At 38.6% G+C, this 20934-nt stretch overlaps 1 protein-coding gene across 7 annotated transcripts in view; it reads left to right on the plus strand.

Moving 5' to 3' along the window:
• The window catches only part of PTPRM (protein tyrosine phosphatase receptor type M), a 922867-nt gene that overhangs the window by 863940 nt on the left and 37993 nt on the right, over positions 1–20934 (plus strand). For all 7 annotated transcript variants that reach the window (XM_078153517.1, XM_078153511.1, XM_078153512.1 and 4 more), the window contains one exon: positions 18050–18166. In XM_078153517.1, the coding sequence (XP_078009643.1) occupies positions 18050–18166 (117 nt within the window). The remainder of the gene's footprint in view (positions 1–18049; positions 18167–20934) is intronic.

The raw sequence follows: 20934 nt of genomic DNA on the forward strand, positions 1-20934 counted from the left end.
TAGGACTAGAAGGGTTGACTGTAAATATCAAATCTACTCCCCCCCCCATTTTTACAGATGAGGAAATTGAGGCCCAAAGATGTGAGATACCTTGTACACAACAGGCATTTAACCTTCTTAATTTCTGTATTCCTTTTGATGATACTACCATTCTCCCAAGTTACCCAGGCTAGCAACAATTGAGTTATCTCTCATGCCTTACATTCATCTCCTTCTTTTTCCTTCTCACCAACAACAATCTAGTGGAAAGTGCTGGATTTGGAATCTGAGGATTTGAGTTTGAATCCTCATTCAGCCAAATGGCTTTTGTGAGCTTAAATAAGTTAAGTTCCTCTCTGGGTCTTCCTTTCGACCTCTATAATGTTAGAGGACTGGACTCAGTAACGTCCCTGACAACTCTAAAATATGTGAACCTGTGCCAGGGATGGGGAACCTGCAGCCTAGAAGGGCCATAGTCAGAGGGCCACATCTGAGGACCTTGAGGGCCATATGTGGCCTTGAGACTGCAGGTTCCCTACCACTGGTTAGGCTTTCATGACCATTGTCCTATACGATAGTAATCACTTACTGGCTGACCACTTGCAGCTCTCCATCCAGCTCTCTTCAGGCTTCATGTCCTCCTATCTATCCTTCATCCTCACACCAAAGTATACTTCATGATGCCCAAAAAACCTTCAGTGATTCCACATTGCCCACTGAATAAAACAAGGGCCCCCTGTAACCAGACATTCAAGAACAGCCACAATCTGCTCCAACTTATATTTCCACCTTCCCATTGTGCATTCTAGGCATCAGCCAGAAGATATCAAGTGTTAGAAAAATCTGAAACAAAAATCTACTACAGTGAGTGAGTGAAGGAAAGTCTTTATTATGCTTCTCATGAGAGAAGCAGGCACAACGCACTTCAGTAACACGTGGGCACTGGTTCAGTGGTAGAATCAACTTTTAAACCATTAGTAAGATGCATCCATACTTCACCCATGAGGGCTCCTATCGGTCTGGCTTATCTGAGTTACATCCTTCCTAGACAGCCCATTCCATATTCGTCCATGCTCTGTTAACTCTGCCCACTTCATGGGTCCCATGTTCAAAAATAGTGTCTATCTCTGCCCTTGGGGTGTGTCAGTTCATATTCAATAAGCTTATTAAGCAAGCTCAGTGGAGAAAAAGCCTTTGCCTGGTGGAAGCCCCGTCCTTGAACTCACTGGTTGCCACCAGTTTAGCTTCTAGGGCTCTTTCTTAAGAACTAGTTGTTTACAGAAAAGTTTGGAGTACTTTCTGATTGGTTGAGGGACTATCCACAAGATCTTGGAATTTCTTATCCTGCTGTGGAAGCCTAACCCCCTAAAATCTTTCTTACAGCAATCATAATAATGCCAGTAATAACAGCTAGCATTTATGTAGTGCCAGGCACTGTGCTGAGTGCTTCACATATATTATCTCATCTGATCCCCACAACAATCCAGGGAGTTAGGTGCTGTTATTATCCCCATTTTACAGCTGAGGAAACTGAGACAGACAGAGGTTAAATGACTTGCCTAGAGTCACATGGCTAGGAAGTGTCTGAGGCTAAAATTGAACTGGGGTCTTCCTGACTCCAAGCCTACTCCAAGACTTTCTGCTACCTAGCTCCCTAAAGGTTTTCCCTCCCCTTCCTCTATGCATTTACCATCTCTTGTACCTGGAACAGACTCTTCTCTCCCTCTCTACCTATTGGCATCTGAGTTACCTGAGATCAGGGGTTACCTTTTGCATTTCTTTGTGACCCCAGCTCTTAGCAGAGTCCTTAGCACAGAGTAGAAGCTCAAGAAGTTATTGTCTGACTGACTTCTTCAAGTCCCACATTCAGCTGTCACTTTCTCTTATGTATGTATACGTTTGTTTGCATGTTGTCTCTTTACCATTATATTGTAACCTCCTTGAGGGCAGAAACTTTCTTTTACCTCTTTTTCTATCCCCAGCACTTAGCACAGTGTGTGGCACATAGTAGGTGCTTAATAAATGTTTATCGATTGATTGATCAGTCTTATGAAGCCTGAAGAGGACGTGGTGCAGAATACCTCTTGCCACCATGTTTGACTAGAGATAAGAAGGTGGAAACAATGGTCTGTGCTCCCAAAGAGCTTGAAAGCTGCCAGAGGGGTAATGGTGATGGTGGTGCTGATGGTGATGATGATGAGAAAACACCTTAAGGTTAATAAAACCTTGTATCTCACAGGGTTATGGTAAGAACCAAATGAGATAATAGATGTAAAGGGCTTTATAAACCTTAAAATGCTATATAAATGCTAGTAATGATTACTATTACTATAATAATTTAATATTGCTATTATCCCACTACTAATTTTAAAGTTCCTTAGAGACAATTGTTTTTCAACTTTTTTTTTTATTTTTCATAATAATAGTTATTAAGCACACCATGCTGAGCAGTGGGGGATACAAAAGGAGGCAGACAGCTCCTACCCTCAGGGAGCTTATAAGCAAACATTTATACAAACAAGAGATACACAGGCTAAACAGGAAGTAATTAACAGAGGGAAGGCACAACCTGGTCAAGACAGAGCCTGAACTTGAGGTGGAAGGACAGTAGGCTTTCTAACTTTGGAGAATTTGCACAGGGCTTTGAATGACTCCAGTCACTTCCCCAAAGCACAGATGTGTGTTCTTAATAATATTCTTTCATATAATGCTTTGAATCATGACATACTACATTCTCTGAAGAATCAGAGTCCCAAATGGCAGGAAAAAGAAGCTTGCCTGCTATGGCCCAGTCAAACATGATGTTTCCCGAACTTGAGGTTCCCCATAGAGAATAGTTTGATCTTCTGCTTCCACATCTTGGAATGGCTGCAAAATGTCATGCTAAAGCCTGCAAAACATTATCAATAATGAATCGTGAAGGGGGAAAAAATGGCATTAAAAAATGTCTTCAGGGAGATCTATGATCAGAAGGGTAAAAAAAGTTTACTCATTCAATGTCAAGAGATTCCCATGATGAGAGTTGTATAGGATGGGCAGAAATATATTGTCTGTGATTTCCATCATTGGAGGGTGTGATGATTCCGGTAGCCTCCCTACCCTAGTAAAGGAAGAAGCCTCAGGAAAGCTCAAAAACCCATCACCCTGTCTAAATAAAACCTGCAATAACAGCCCATGGCCTCCTCTTTTTCACCTACAGGGAGTTTTAAATATCAACTAGTCACCAGTTCCCTAAGAGTCTTCCCTCCCCTGACTAGCACAGATTAGCATGAGCCTTTTTGGGTCCAGTGCATGGTCCTGCTAGACCCAGGTGAGAATCCTATTTAAAAACAACAACAACAACAACAACAACAACAAACCAGCAGACTTTATTCGTTTAGGAGAATGTGTCTTATTCTCTCTGGGTCCCAGTGGAGCACCTAACTCCATCCAGGGTCACTGTTGTCTGACCTCTGTCCATCCTTCCTGACTGCCCCTTCATTTTCTGAGTATCTTCAATAGAGCTGGTTTACATTAACTGGCTTGTTATGTGCTTTGGATTTCCGTGTATGGGACTTGTGTATTCCAAATCTTCCTAAATCTGAATTAAAATAGAGAGGATGACCTCACTGACCCTTTCTAGCTTCTACATCCTATTACATAATATTGAAGGTAAGGCATTTTGCTCTCTGGGATCACAGAAAAATAAAAGTCACCTAGAAAAAGGTTCTGGTTCAGAGTTTCTTCTTTGAAACTGACTGTCGTGTAATTTATCGTGCAGCAAGCCAAAAGAGGGACAAAGACTTACCCCTTAAGAAACTGGACCAGGTTCCTGGCAGTTAGAATATGGAATACCTAACAAACCTACATGCAGTGAGTTCCAACCTTGACATCAGCCTCTCTGACATTGTCAAGGGCACACCTAGGAAAATCAGCTCTGGGCACCAGGTTTTTAAGCTTAGAAACTGCCAGGATAAAGGAATCTTGGTCAGGGAAAATATGTCTGAAAACTGAGAAAGTGGTGCTAGAATAGGAGTAGGGGAGGTTCAATGAGGAGGACTGGCGGCAAAGGAGAGTATAATAAGTGATTTAAAAAGTTGTCTACAGAGGAAGTTCATTGGATGATTTTCCAAGAGTTAATAGAAAGAAGCTATAAAAGAGTTATGACAGGCAATTGGGACCAGACCTTCCTGCTGGGGAGGAATATAAGAACTAAGGAAAAAAATGAAGACTCCTTATCCTAAGGGTCTTTATCTTTACTTCTGAAAGTTCTTGGCTTTCTAATCTGACACAAACAGAAACCTCCCATATGGATAACCCTTTGTTTTTCAAGATAAAAGATAATACAGATGATTCCTATCCCAGAGAGACATTTTTTTTCCTTCTGATTTTGTAGCTGAGAGTACAGATTTGGTAGTAGGATTAGCTGGGAGTGAGGGTCGATTCCTTTTTTTTTTCTTTTCCTGGCAGCTTAGTGTAATAGGAAGCAAGGCTGAAGTCCCAGCCCCACTACTTACTAAGTGATGACTTTGGGTAGGTTCTCCGAAGCTCAGGGATGCCTTACCTGACCACTTTACAGGGCCATTGTGAAGATGAGTTGGCTTCGGAATCAGGAAGACCAGGTTTCACTGGCCTTGTGACCTGTAGCGAGTTACTTAACCTCAGTATGCCTCAATTTCCTCATCTGAAAATGAAGCTAATAATAGCACCTACCTCTCAAGGTTGTTTTGAGAATTAAATGAAATAATAATTGTAAAGAACATAAGCACAGTGCCTGGGACATAGTAAGCACTATATAAAGTGATGATGATGATGATGATGATGATGATTAGCTATTACTTAACCCTCTAGTACCCCTAGCAATTCTCTTACAGAGATAATGTCTGTCTATATTGGTAGAGAAAGTTCTTCACCTATGTAACTGTAAGTTTAGCACAAAAAAAATTGCAAGCACTTTGGAAACTGTAAAGTACTATATAAATTGGGAGGTGGCATTGTTAATAAAATCTCCTGTAAGGGGGTAATTTATTTGGTAGATAGAGAAGACCTGGGCAAATCAATAAATGTGTTCATATCACTATAATTTCCCAAGATATTTTAGTGTCTCTTTTTAGTCATTCCATATGGCAACCCTATGTAGAAGATTACTGTCATTATCTTCATTTAATAGGTGAAGAAGCTGAGACCCAGAAGGCCTGTATGTGTTTGTTAGGGTAACAGAAGGACAGTCAGGCTCAACTCAACCCCACCGTACATAGTTACTTAGCTTGAAGAATCCTTTACTTCTTGACCAGGTGGTTCAGAAAATACTGCCTGAAAGGAGTACTAGGTCAGTAACCAAAGTTAGGTCTCGTGGGCTTCCTACTCTAGATTTTGACCAGGGAATGTGAAATATACAAAATGAAAGCGAATTCGGTTTCATGCAGCCTAGTTTCCTATTTTCTGAGACTCCGTATTTCTAGTCATTCAACATGGGCTTTGTTTTCCAAGGTAGATTCTAGAACTCAAAGGTCCTACAAAAAAAAAGCAAATGGTAGCTTAGGAGGTCAGCTGCCAGGATGAAGGTAAATACGTATGGACATACATCTAAGTACTGCAGAGAATCAAACTAGAAAGTATCTTTGAGGTATGCCCAAAGATAATCTGGAGCTGGACAAATCAGGGCAGTTGTCCCTAGATTTGAGGTAGAGGCCTAGAATGACTGAAGGGGCAACTGGTTTGACTCTTCAGATGCCTACAAAAATGTCATGAGGTAATTGTTTTTAAATAGATTTTCAAAGTCATTTTTATGACCTAGATTTCCCCTGTAATACTTTCCTTCCCCCACCCCCACCTAGAGAGAGCTATTCCTTGTAACAAAAATGTTTTTTGAAAAAGGAAAACAAAATAAATAGCAGAACCAATTGACATATTGAAAAAAACTGACATTATATACAATGTTCTATACCTGTGAACCCTCAATAAAAAGATGTGTTCTGTGAAGTGTGGATTCAGTCAAGGGCTGCACTTGAGGACCTAGAGGGCCATATGTGGCCTCAAGGCCACAGGTTCCCCACCCCTAGTTTAGATAATAGCTCTCCCTATCCCAGTTTAGATAGACAAATAATTTTATTAATTACCTACAGTATGCTATGTACTTTGCTAAGTGCTGGGGATACAAAAACAAGAAAACAAGGCTGTCCCTACTCTCAAGAAGCTTGCTTTCTAACAGGAGAAGACAACCTATAAAAGAGTAGATTGGTGAATGAGAGGAGATCATGATTGGGACTTCTGATAATATAGGTAGTACTGGAAAAGGGCTTACCAGTCACCAAGAAGGAGTCAAGGTAGAGTCATCCTCAGTGAGGGAAGGCAGCCAGTGTAGAGGTAGAGCTGACCATAGAGTGAACCTGCAAGAAAAGTAGTGAAAAGGTCACTGTATTTTAAGTAAGAGGGCCTTAGTTCAAATCCTAGCTCTTCCCCATAATACCTCTGTGACCTTAGATAAGTCCCTTAATCTCTCTAGGTCTCAATCAGGATATTAAACTAAAAATACCTTTAAGATCCCTTCTGGCTCTAGATCCTATGGCCCCTAATATATGTGAGTTGTCATATTAATGTAGAGTATTTAATACAGGCACACCCCACATAAAATTGCTTTAATAAGGCTTTGTTTGACCAAACCCCACTATAGTCAAATTCCCATTAACATCCCCACAGCTCAGCCCTATTAGTTAGTTTGTCCTTATTCCTTACTTAGACTATTTAATCACAGAGAGGTACTTAATACAAATACTTAATACAAAGAGTTCACTTATATGGCCAAGCTCTTATCAATAGCAATCCCCTTCACAGAGAGACATCAAGAGTGCATTATTCCATCTAGGACTGCTGTAAGAAAACAAAAGAAAATAGAAGAGAAACAAAAAAAATTAAGGTTAAAAATCTTTTAGTCAAATTTCTGCAAATTCTGTCAGTATCTCATTGGTTGTTCAACTGGACCAGTTTATTGTAGCAGGAGTGTCTGGACCTCAAACACTCAGATCTCAACTCTAATCACTTAACATTTTTCCATTGTTTTATTCTTTTAGGGAGAGAGATTGTTCTCTCATGTGGACAGTCTATTTTCTTTACCATAATAATAATAATAATAAATAATAATGTTTAATCCGTTTTGAAAGTCTTTAATTTCGTTGAGCCAATGATTAGGGGATTTCTGGAAAAAAAAGTGTTAGCCTCTGTTTCCTTCCAGGCTGTCACCAGATTCTTTGCTCCATTCATTCAGCAAGCATTTATAAAGAACCTACTATATACCAAGCATTGTACTAGGTGCTAGGGATACAAAAACAAAAATTAAACAGTGGCTACCCTCAAGGAACTTGCATTCTTTTGGCAATACATCCTTCTCCCCAACTTCTGTTTAACTAGTTACCAGCTGTATAATCTCAGGACTTTTCCCTATAAGTTGGTACATCATCACTACTTTTCTTTTTTTTTTTTTCAGTTTTTTAAAATTTTATTAATTTATTTTGATTTATCAACAATCACTTCCATATGCTTTTGAGTTGAAAATTTTTCTCCCCCTTCCTCCCCCCCACCCTCCCCAAGACGGTGCACAATCTGATATAGGCTTTACGTTTACATACCCATTAAACATATTTTCACATTAGTGAAGTTGTAAGTAAAAATTAAAACGAATAGGAGGAACCATCAGAAAGATGAAACAAAACTCAATAGAAGGTAAAAATAAGTGATAGCGATTCGACTTCCATAGTTCTTTCTTTGGATGTGAACAGCATTTTCCATCCCAAGGCCTCTGGAGATGTCTTAGATCCTTGTAATGCTGAGAAGGGTTCAGTTTAACAATATTAGTCATTGCATAATGTGGCTGTTCTTGCATCAGTACTTTTCTAGTGTGTTAGCATGTCATCAAAACAGCCCTACTTCATTCAGCTCAGCTATACTATAAAGTCCCAATAAAGACTAATTTTCAAGCTTTGACGATCTGGATTTTGGCTTCTTGTGAACCATCTTCCATCTATAACCTTGTTGCTATGGAACTGCCTGTCCCACTGCAATGTCATTTCCCCTATAGTTCCATTTTAGATAGAGTTTGACTATTGAACAAAACTTCAACAACCACATGAGTATTAGTATTGTCTCATTCAATGTAGCATCACTCTGGGAGAATTGATGCTTATTCAAATAATGTTGCCATTGCTCAAAACATTTTTGGATTTTTTCTTTTAGGATTACTTTCAGAATATGTACCATTTTAAAAATAAAAAACCCTTAATTATGGGTAGATTTAAATTTTGGAAATCCCCAAAAGTTATTTGGAACCAGTTCTGGTGAATAAGGTTGAAACCAAATAGTTTTGAATAAGTGGGTTTGTTGGAAATCTGGCTAGAAATTTTTCTTGGCAGGAACTCAGAGTTATTATACTTTCTGACCACATTCAATAGTACAGTTTTATGTCAGAAACAAAGCATGATTATATACTAACAAGGCTAATTTCTTGTGTGGCTCTTAAAATGACTCTAACCTCATCATTATCAACAACTAAACATTTATTAAACACTTTCTATTTGTGAGAGCCATTCAATTCTAAAAGAGCCACAGCTCATAATTACTTATAGGTCATGAGGGAGGGGATGTGGAAGAGTGGCAATAATGTGGGATGATTGTTTTCTAGTACTATATGTCCATTTAGCAAAGGAAATATCATGCAAGGTAGGAAAGGGGATGGAGGATAAGAAGCCTTACTAGTTGAAAAATAATGACTGTCCTTCAGAGGGCATGATATTAAAGGAGAGAAAGTACAAGTTATATAAGGTTTATAGTGGCTTTTTCTTTCAGCCAAACCATAAAGGCAGCAGAAAGTTCCTGGCTCAGCAAGGGGTGCTAGGTGAATTTAGACAGCTACTTTCCAAGAACTCCCACAGGTGTTTCCTGAAGGTGATCCCAAAAACAAATAGGACCAGAGCTCTCTGTGTTCTTGAGCTTAAATGAGGAGTATTTTGGACCTAATGTGATTCTGAAAGAAAATGGAGTTTGGATACAGAATAGCATTGAATAAGGCTGTCTTGGAAGTCTGGTTGGAAACTGCTGTTGGCTAGAGCCCCAGAGTAGCAGTGCTTTCTGTAGTGCTTTTGCTCCCTTCTATTCAGCATCTCCATCAAAAACATATTCAGCAGGGTCTGTTGATAATTATAAATAGACTGGGGCCAGTGTCTGAATGCTTTTCTTTCCCAAAAAATGAATCCATTGAAAATTTGCTAATAACTCTGATACTGTTATCTTCTTGCTTCCATTCTGTCTTTTTAAGATTGTTTATTACAAAGCACTATAATGCCTCCACTAGCCACAAGCAACCTTCAGTCATTTCAGTTGTCTGTTCCTCATGAAATAAATCCATCACCTCACCCGTTTTTGTGCTTACATAGAACTTTTCACAAAAACCATGTGCTTTCTCCCTATCCGCTTGCAAGGATAGTGAAGCTTAAATATTGAGGCTATGTTCAAAAGAATTCTAATACTCATCCTCCAGTTGAGGGAAAGGTGAAAAAAATCATATGATACTATAATCTTTTGTTTTCTTTTCTTCCTGGTCCAAATCACTGGGTGAATGGGAGGTTCTGAGATGGAAAAACCTTTCTGTATCTTGGAATCTGTTCCTTTGAGTAGGATTAACACTAGGTTAATTCGGGGAGGTGTAGGTAAAGTTCATCTCTCATGAATGGCAGAGAAAACGCAGCATAAGTAGAATAAAGAAAGCACTGAACTTGGAATCAGGAGACCTGGCTTCTAGTGCTAGGTCTGTCACTAACTAGGTACATCACCTTGCATGTTGTAGGATCATAGAATCACAGATCAGGAGCTAGAAGGGACCATAGAGAGACCATCATCAAATCCAACCTTTTCCTTTTAGATGAGGAAACTGAGGTCCGTTAAAGTTAAGTAATTTGCCATGAGGTGCAAGGTTAATAATTGTGTAAGGGAGGATTTAAACTCAGGTCTTCAAATCTCCAAATCCAATTACCTTTCTTTTATAGCTACTACCTCCCTTACCTAATGGCTCATCTATAAAATGAAGGGGCTTGATTGAGTGATTTCATTTCTTTTCTTTCTGAAATTCTGTTATTTACTGTCCTCCCCCTTTAGTTGTTTTTAATATTTCTCCTCCTGTGCCTCACTGTCTGACCTCTACAATAATATCTTCTCTTCCAGGCCTTTTTTTTTCCGTTTAGAATGCTTCTCTTCTGCAGAAGTAATAAACTAATATTAAAAAATAGATATATTGTCTTTTCCTGGTGATATTTTAAAGTACCCTGGACAGACCATCTTAATTCAGCTTAACAAATATTTCTTTTTGAAATAAATTTTGTTAATAGTCTTTACTTCTGTATTTCCTAAATTTCTCTTTATATCCCACTCCTTCTCTATCATCCCTTCCCAGAGAGCCATCCTTGATATCAAAGAATTTTTTATAAGAAAAAGCAGAGAAAAACAAATGAGCAAAACTGATATGATGAAAAAACTCTTACAAAAATATATGGAGTGTTTCTTATGTTGGACCACTTCACCTCTGCAAAAGAATGGGGGGAGAGGTATCTTCTCATAGCTCTTCTTTACAGCCAAGCTTTTAACAAGCATGTCTTAACCATCTCCTATGGGAAAGACACTGAGAATACAAATACAGCCCTCTCTGTGGGCTATTTTCCCAACTCTCCATAGGTTGTAAACCATATTGTTTTAAAACATCGTATCTTTCCAATAATTATCTTTATTGAGGTGGGTATTTAGAATACCCCCCTTACACAAAGACAAAAATACTGCCCTCAGGGATTATGTATTCTAGAATAGATCAATAAATCAAAATAAATCAATAAATATTTATTAAGTACGTGCTACATGCCAGGCACTGTGCTAAGATCATGTGCATAAATTAATAGTATAAACAAAGTAATTTCAATAGGGAGGACTGAGCGCTACTAATAAGTGAGGCTTCATGTTACCCAGTGACACCAGGGATTTTGTGCTTTAAAGGACATGAAGTATTCTGTTCAATATAAATGAGGAAGGCATGCTTCCCAGATGTGGGGACCATGTATGCAAAGATGTGGGGGCAGGAGATGGAATACTGTATAAAGGGATTAGCTAGTTGTCCAGCTTGACTGGAATCAAAAGTATATGAAGGAAAGTGATATGAAATAAGACTGGAAAGTTAAGTGGGATCCATATTATGAAAGGGTTTAAATGTCCCAGTTGAGGATTTTATATTCTAAAGGCAAAAAGGAAGTATTTAAGACTTTTTTTGCAAATGATGTGATATGATTAGGTCTTTTGCAGGGCAGTTATGCAGCAATATGGAGGATGGATTTGAGAGAGAAAAGATGGAGATGGAGAAATCAATTAGGAGACTACAGCAATAGTCCAAGTAAGATTATTGGGGACCTGAACGAAAAGCAAAGACTGTGTCACAGCAGAGAAGGGAATGGATGTGAGAGATTTCGTGGAGGTAGAATCAGCAAAACTTGGCAGCTGATCGTGTATGGAGGAATGTTGAGGGAAAGAGGAGAATCCAAGGTGGTTCCAAAGGTTATGAATCTCAGTGACTATAAAGATACTGGAGCCACCAACAGAAATGGGAAAGTTTAGAGGAAGGTTGGGTTTGGGGTGAAGTAAAATTAGTTCTATATTGGACATGTTGCCTAGTAGGAAGTTGTTAATATGGACTAGTGGTCAAGAGAGAGATTAGGGCTGCATGTATAGATTTGAGAGTCATCAGGATAAGGTGATTGTTGAATTCATGGTTGCTAATGAATCTCCAAGCAGAAAAGTATTGAGATTGGAGAAGAAGCCCTCAAGCAGAACCCTGAAGGAGGACCATATTTAATGGGTAGGAGGAGGATGATCTTTAACCCAAAAGTAAATGACTCTAATTGTAAGAATTTCAGATACCTTGACAAGCCAGTGAAAGTGCTGATTAGTTGGGTCTTTCAGGCCAGTATCTAACATAGTGCCTTATACATCTTTATTTCATCCTTCTTTAACTTTTAATAGTTGTAAAAGCTTTATAATGTATATCAAAGTGGATGCCCAGGAGACATCTGAAATTAAACATGTCGAAAACAGAACTCATCATATTTCCTTCTAACCCTTCCCTGCTCCTACCTTCCCTATTACTGGTTCTTTTCTTTTTTTTTTTAGTTTTTTTTTCAATTTTATTTACTTTTGTTATATTTTGACTTCTGAGCTCTCTCTGTCCTTCCCTCCCAACGCTGCACTAGAGAAGGGCAACATCTGACACAGATGTGTGTGTGTGTGTGTATGTGTGTGTGTGTGTATGTATATATATATATATATATACACACATATATACACACACATCTATACTATATATATATATATATATATATATATACATATATGTAGTTTATTTGAATATTCATATTGCTCAGAATAGCTTAGTCATTTATGGTTACTCTTTGAACAATATTGTTGTTACTGTACATTGTCTCTGTTACTGTTGAGGGTAACGCCATCCTCCTGGTCCCTCAGGCTCACAAACTAGGAGTCATACTGGATTCCTCACTATCTCTCACCACCCCCACCCCCCAACCCCCGCAATCCAATCTGTGCATGGCCTATCAATTTAACTTCTGCAATGTCTTCCATATATGCCTTTTTCTTTCCTCTGACCCTGCCACCACTTTAGTGCAGGCCCTTATCACTCCAGGCCTGGACTATTGCAGTAGCTGCTGGTGGCTCTGCTTACCTCAAGTCTCTCCCCACCCCAATCCATCCTCCTTTCAGCCACCAAAGTGACTTTCCTAAAGCACAAGGCCAACAATCACTCCCCTAACTCAATAAACTCCAGTGGCTCCCTGTTGCCTCCAGGATCAACTGCAAAATGCTCTGGCATTCAAAGCTCTCCAAAACCCAGTCACCTCTTACCTTTTCAGTCTTCTTACACCTTACTCCCCAATACGTACTCTTCAATCCAGCAATACTGTGGCCTCCTGGCTGTTCTACAAACAAGACTCTCCATCTCAGCTCTGGGCCTTTCTCTGACTGTCCCCTACACCTAAAATATTCTCCCTTTTCTACTCCACCTACTGGCTGCCCTAAAGTCCCAACAGGAAACCTTCCCCAATCCCTCTTAATTTCAGTGCCTTCCCTCTGTCAATCATTTCCTATTTATCCTGTGTATAGCTTGTTTGTAAATATTTGTTTGCATGTTTCCTCCCCCATTAGATTGTAAGGTCAATGAAGGCGTGACTATCTTTTGTCTCATTTTGTATCACTAGTGCTTAGCATAGTACCTGGCACATAGTAGTTTAATGAATAATTGATAATAGGATAGTAGTGCATGTTTACATCCCAGCTCTACTACATGATACCCATGTGACCTTAGGGAAGTCACTTAACCTCAATTAAAATCAGAGGAACAAACTATATGACGTCTATGATATCTTCCTTCTGGCTTCATAGATGCTGTAACCTCTAATACACATGAGTTGTGGCAGTAATGTATTGAATTTTTAATAAATATAGAAGTATACATATATAATTTATAAATAAGTAAATATATATTTGGGTATATACTTATAAGATTTTCACTTCAAGGGAGGGGTATACATTGAAAAATATTTGTAGATCACTGGCCTAGAATACTCTTTCTATACTCAAATCCAACCCATTCTTCAAAGCATGGTTCAGTTTCTACCTCCCCCATGAACGTCTCTAACAATAAACATTTATCAGACATCTATGATCAGGGGAGAAAGATAAGAGGAAGGGAAGGAAACAAGTATTTGTTAAGGACCTACTATATACTATGAGCAGCTAGGTGATTCAGTGTGTAGAATGCTGAGCCTGGAGTCAGGAAGACCAGAGTTCAAATCCAGCTTCTAGCTGTGTAATCCTGGTCAAGTCACTTAACCCTTATTTTCCTCAGTTTCCTCATCTGTAAAATGGGCTGGAGAAGGAAATGGCGAACCACTCCAGTATCTTTGCCAAGAAAGCACCAAATGGGGTCACAGAAAGTTGGACTGAACAACATATACCAGGCACTATGTTAAGCACTGAGGTTACAAAGACACAGAAAAAACCCAAAAAACCCCTCAAGATGTTTACATGAAGTCTTCCCACACTGATTCATACTACTACTTAATACACTACCATCCAATTTATCAACTGATTAAATATTCATCATTCAACATTGGTTTCATATATGTTAGTCTTAGCTCTTCCAAGATTTTTCAGAGCAGGGAGTTCAGGGACCATGTCTTTTATTTCTCATTCTTAACATGGTGCTATGCACATAGTAGATGTTTAGTAAATATTTGATTCATTGATAGGTTGACTCATTTAAACAGCATAAAGGGGGAAATGAATTATAGCAATTAGGTGTTCTTGTTCGCTGGGTCTACCATATTTTTTCTGGGTCCAGAGTCTGTACTTTTTTTTTTTGGTGATTAACGACATGTACATAAGAGCCACCACCTCTCATGGATGCCACATAGTTACAACATAAGTAGAAGTAACAGTTTGACCTGGGAAAATCACAGAACAAAGGAGAGGAGTGAAGTCCTTCCCCTCATCTCCACCATTGCCTTCCCTGGCTTCCCTTAATTCCAAACAAAAATCCCATCTTCTACAGGAACCCTTTTCCCAACCCCTCTTACTTCTAAAGTATTCCATCTCTTAATTATTTCCTATTCATCCTGTATATAGCTTGTTTGTAAGTACAGCTTATGTTTGTTTGTTGTGTCTGAGCTCCCCGAGGGCAGGGACTGCCTTTTGCCCTTTTGTATTCCCAGTGCTTAGCACAATTCCTGGCTCATAGTAGGTGCTTAATAAATGTTTATTGACTAACCCACTAAGAGCAAGCTTCTTTGTTTTTTTTGTGGCCTAGAAAGGCACGTGGCTAGTAGGTTCAACTTCAAAGGAAGAAAAATCCCTAGACATGAACTTATTCTTCTTATATTCAGTCATTCTTTATCTAATGTATAAGATTTGCAAGTTGCATATACAGTTCATCCCTTTTCTTAAGAGAAAAATAATCATTTGACACAGGTTCAACAAACTGAAAAAAACATTGGAAAGAAACAGCTTTTAAAAAAAACTTATTCAGAAGCTAAAAACAGACATGACAGAATCTTTGTGGGTTATTCTGGGAGATGGTCAGTCCAGCATTTTTCTGCCTGCCCAGGCAGATGCTTCTATACTAGGGAGGGTGGCCAGGCTTTGTGGAAACACATTTTGCAAAGAAGCAGCTAAAATACCTACTGTTCCTTAATTATAGTCTAATCTAAGACACCCAGACAGTGTGTGTGTGTGTGTGTGTGTGTGTTTCCCTTCAGAGAAATCTAGGTTTCCTCTTTTTCTTTTGGTTGCTGTTCACTTGGTTAAACTGATTGGCTTTGAGAATGTCAGGCACCTGTCTGAAAGGAGCCAAGCTAATGTTAGAAACACTTGGTGATCAGTAGCTGTGCCTCCACACAGTCCAGGACTACAGCTGCTTCCTGTTTCCTACGTGCTTTGGGCACGTTTGTGAGGATAAGATTCCACAGAAGGAGGGCATAGAGTAACAAGCAGAAACAGAAAGTTAATGGGTGTACCAAGATGCTGGGGTCTGCTATCAGGAAGCTGTGCTGCTCCTGGGGTGCAGGTGGCAATGTAGGCAGGCAGGAAGATGTTATGTATTAGACAAAACTGGGTGAGGCAGAACTGTCTGAGAGGATTTGCAAATGAAACAAGGGTTTGCACAAAGTACCTAGGCTTTAGAAGGTCAAGAAGAGCAGCTACCTAGATGAAAAGTAAGCCTTTCCTCTGTTGCTTAAGGTCTTCTATTTTTGTGACTGCAAAGTTTTAGGAAATTTTGCCATATAATATTTATTTTAAAAGTTGTGGGCTTGGTTTTGTTTATTTATTCATTTGTTTACTTTGGCTTAGTTTGGTTTTAAAAGATGTGAGCAAGTGCATTCAGAGTTAGATGCCTCTTTTGGGGAAGGAAGAACTCAGCAGGAATCATAAAATATGTCATAGAATTGTTTGGATTTTTAATTTTCTTGTACTTTTTTTAAATGGTTCTTGAATTTTCCACTTAACATTTATCCAGAAAAAAGTATATGATTTTAAAGAATAATATCTGTTTATAAACATATATGTGTGTGTGTGTGTGTGTGTGTGTGTGTGTGTGTGTGTGTGTGTGTGTGTGTGTATATGTACACACACACACATATATTTTTTTTCTTTCTTTTTCCTAATACTTACCATGCACAGACGCATTATAAGCAAAGGGTGAAACCCTGGCCACACAGTAAAGGAGAGAATCTTGTCGAGTTCCACAAAATCATCATCATTCAAAAATATTTGGGAAGAATTGATCTTGGGCATGATACAGTATTTGTACCAATTCACATGGCCCCACCAACATACATAGCAAGGTCATGGTCCCTTTACTACTAGGACGTGCTCAGAAGTTATAGACTTCAGTCACTTGGTTTCAGCAAAGTTGGTTACAAAGTAGATGTCTCAAATGCTATTCCTCTTTCTCCATTAATGTCCACTACAAATTCAGAGATGCATTGGAGGAGGAGATGAATGGAAGATGTGGAGGGGCAGGTAGAGCAATATCATTAATATTAGGCTTCATCTTTTAAAGTTGGAAGGAATCTTTAAGATCATCTAGTTCAGCCTCCTCATTTTGCAGGTAACTAAGTAACTGAGGTCCAGAGAATGGATGAATGGATGGATGGATAGATGGATGGATGGATGGATGGACATTAGCCAAGTACTTGTGCCAAACATTGTGCTAAATGCTGAGAATACAAACAGAAAAGCAAGACAATCCCTACCCTGAAGGAACTCATACTTTATGTGGAGGAAAAACTCACATGAAAGAAAGTTCACTGCAGGGCAAATGGTAAGGCCCAGGAGTACTGACTCTTTACAAGTAGATCAAATGATAGTGCCAGAGGTCAGAAATATATAGACACCAAATGATTGTAAGGCCTGGAGGACCTTAGGATGTATCGTTAGAACAAATGATAAGGACTAGAGGTCCACCATCTCACAGGAATTAGAGTTGATGATTCCCATTTCATCTCAGCCATGTGAGTAGTCAGCTCAAATATGTTCTAGGCACCTTGTCTAGGGTCAGCCAAGTGTTAAATCAAAACTGGAATTTGAACCTGCATCTTCTGATTTGCAATGCCATGCCTTTTTTGCATAAGACAATACTACTCTAATGCAGCAAAGTGCTGGAAACTTTTGATGAGGAAGTAGTTAAGATCAAGGCTATTTTCCTCTGGAGCATTTTTCTGGTATGGGTTTGTCCTTCTACTATTAGCCACACTACTAGACTTGGGAATCCCCTGATTCCAATGTTATAATTTTACTCCCATCTTTTTTTTTTCCCTTTGGCTTTACAATGTCTGACAGACCTGGGCTGCAATAGTATACTTTACATAGAAGGGGCCAACTGACAGATGAGATCCAGAATGAAAGGGTTTTTTTTCTTTTATAGTAGATTCAGATTAGAAAGAATGAATTTGTTACCTACTTTATCAGGAAATTCTGTTTGCTTAGAATGAGGCATAGCTATGGCTCTAGCTTGGAAAAATTCTGTAGCTATTTCCTCCCCCCAAATAAAACACCTGTGGTCTTCAATATATGATTTTATAAGATTAAAAATATCCAGACAACTTTGAAAGTAGGAGGGAGGCAGTTGGTATTCAGGGAAGCTAAAGTATTGCAAACATCTTTTTAGAGTAGATTTTCCTTGGCCACTCCCTAACAAAGAAAGAACAGAAAATGAACGGTTATTGTAATTTGGCTATATTTGATATAAACACACTTCTCTTAAATCTAGGTAATTTTCCTGAGCTTTGCCCCTTTTGTAATTCAGATTACTAGTTTTTAAAAGAGAAAAAAGCATAGGTGATGGAAACAAATGGACCATCCCCTAGAGTATGTGGTTCAGCAGTGTGTATGTGATGGAAATCATAGTGTATTATGTAGGGCTTGTTTAGAGACTCAACCCAAAAAAACATGCAACCTCCCAAAAAAGTCTCCTTAATTTTCTTTGTGTTTCCAAAAGGTCAAATGTTGCAAATACTGGCCAGATGACACAGAGATATATAAAGACATTAAAGTTACCCTAATAGAAACAGAACTTCTGGCAGAATATGTAATTCGAACATTTGCTGTTGAAAAGGTAAGTTTTAATCCTTTCTTGATGAGGCTGTGATATTATAAATTTCAATTTTGTTACAGTAAATTTAGTAATTTCTGATTCATCTGGGATAATTTAAATGTGATTCTACCAGAAGGCAAGAAGCTAACTAGAGGCCTTCTCTAGATCCCTTTCTACCCTCATATTCTTTGACAAGCTCAGTCCAATCCCTTTTCATAAGACAGTCCATGTTATAGAACATTGGATTTGTAGCCGAGACCTAGGTTCAAATTCTGACTTGACTGGAGCCCAAATCATTTCACCTCTCAGCCGCAGATTCCTCACTTGTAAAATGGAAATGATAATACTTTCGCCTTATATTTAAGAACCTAATGGAATCATTGTGAGAAAAAAATATTTCATTAACTCTAAAGTTATGTAGAAATGTTAATTATTCTCATAGGATTCTACCTTTTGCAGCCAACCCAAAAGGTAGATTTTGTTTATTTCCCTAGCTCTATAGCTAATGTGTATGGTCTGCCTCCTAGCTGTTTGTTTTTTGTCTAGTTGGTGGTGTCTTTCCCATTCAGATATATGTTGGTGCATTTGCTTCGTGTTCTTTGCCCACCATTATTAAATGTGTAACAGAGAAGCACATCTGAAGTTTTTTGGTAGTGAATTCATACTAAGATGGTTGAGAAGCATGTCTCACTCTTATCTGGGATGTTTCTGTTGCCTTGATTACTTTCAGGCCTAGGTTCCAGCACTAACTCTACTAACCTTGGATAGATGATGGTGTTCTGTTATACATGGGGTGCTCTTGGATCTGCCCACAGATTTTTTTTTTTACTGTTACCCAAAGTTCACTTACGTGTAATTTTTGCTTTGGTCTTTGGCATCAGTTGAGGGGCCTACTTAGATTTGCCTTAGACATGGTATTCAGGATTTTCATGTTGGTGGGTCATTCTGAACTGCCAAGATTTCACACCCATAGCTTTTAGAGCTTAGCAGTAATCTGGTACGACTCTCTCATTTTACAGATGAGGAATCTGAGGCTCACTGAAATGCAGTGACTTGCCCAAGGTTATGTAGGCAATAAGTGGTGGAATTATGGATTTGAACCTTGGTCTTCTGACTTCAAATCATTTCCACCATAAGAACAATGATTTTGTCTCCCAGTTTTTTGGATGAAGCACAGCACAGTTGGAGAGTAGAGTTAGAGGAAGTCACTAGTCATTCGTCTCACTCTTTCCTGCCCTAATCTAAATTCTCACATTATCTAAGGGGCACTCAAGTTACTCCATTGCTAACATACATGGAGGAGGTTGGCTTGCTGCCATGGAGCATCTGCTCCTGCAATAATGGAACCTGGTTTTCTGAACTCCTTACAATAGTTTTCAAATCCATATTTATTATAGACTCACAAGGCTGAGGGGGATGTTTATTTTCATCAGTTATTCATACCTACTATTTATATTTTTTCATAGTCCTTTTTTTTAATAAGCAGACAGGATATTTGGAGACTTTAAAGAATGTAGAGTTCAGGTTGTCTCAGTTCTTCAAGTTCCAAAGTTCATACTTTGATGTTAGCTTTTCCACTTCTTAGCCAGGATTGGAGAAAACATATGGAGGATTTTTCTATGGCTCTTGGCAAGAGCATTCATGAATAGCTGCGTTAAAACAGATAGGGATAAAAAAAAAACCCTAGATATTTTATTTAAAAAAAAAACTTTCATCCAAGAGCCATCACTTAAACACTGGGTTCTTTGAACAATAGTCAGCTTTCTAATAAGCTGAAAATGCTGCTAGAGGGTTTGTTTGTTTCTTTTCTTTTTTTTTCCTTTTTTTTAACCTCTTCTTGTCTTCTTCTACAGTCACAGCTGCACAGAAATGCTTCTGAACTACCCAGCTATTTTAGTCATTTTCTGTGCTCTCATAAAACCAAGTAAAGACATGATAGAAGGAGAGGAAGATTGGATTGGTCGTTGAAGTATTTGGGGAAATCAAAATGATGTTAGTGGTTTTCTAAAGGAGGGGGGCTACCTTGGGCAATCGAAATCTTTATAGAAAACAGATCATTAGCACTTTGTGGAACAGTTTGCTTATTTTTTGTCTTATTTCTCATTAGAAGAGAAAGGAAAGACATACCTTTTTTTTTTTTTTGAAATTTCTATAATTGTGATTCTGTTTGGGGAAGATGGTTTGGCAGGGACACCCGAAGTGAAGCACTGCGTTTTTGTGTGCTTTTTTTTCTTATTCTATGACAGAAGGAAAATTTTTGCAATTTATAGCATATGCAGCCCTATTTTGTGTCTACCTATTTGTTCATAGGTTTCCATCTATGTAATGGAAACAAATACTCCAAGCTAAACAAAATTTAAAGGCTGTGTGATGACGTCTCAAGAGGAGAGCATATATAGCATATCCCAAAGGTCTAGTGCAGTTTTTAAATGGTTGTTTACTTTTAAGAAAGAAATCATTGGTTCTTTAAAAAAAAAACTGATATTGTTGAGTTTGGGTTTTGTTTTAGGATGTCCCAGAAGTTTTAGTGTAGTTTTAAGCTATAAAATTTTATAGCTTAAAAATCCACTAAGACTTTTGGGACATGTATATTTAAAAGCTCTCTTTAGATCAATTGTGCTGTCAGCTGACTCTGACCCATATCTATCTCTGAAGAAAAGAAAACCGAGTAGTCCCACTGAAGCCCATCTGCACAGGAAATAGTAGCCTGATCTTACTGTTCCTAAAAGAGCAAGGCTTTTTTTTCTCATCTGTTCTAGAGTGGAAGAGCCCAGTGGCCATCTCCTTTT

The sequence above is a fragment of the Phascolarctos cinereus genome, unplaced genomic scaffold (assembly GCF_003287225.1).
Source record: "Phascolarctos cinereus isolate Bilbo 61053 unplaced genomic scaffold, phaCin_HiC Scaffold_4;HRSCAF=312, whole genome shotgun sequence".
Lineage (NCBI taxonomy): Eukaryota > Metazoa > Chordata > Mammalia > Diprotodontia > Phascolarctidae > Phascolarctos > Phascolarctos cinereus.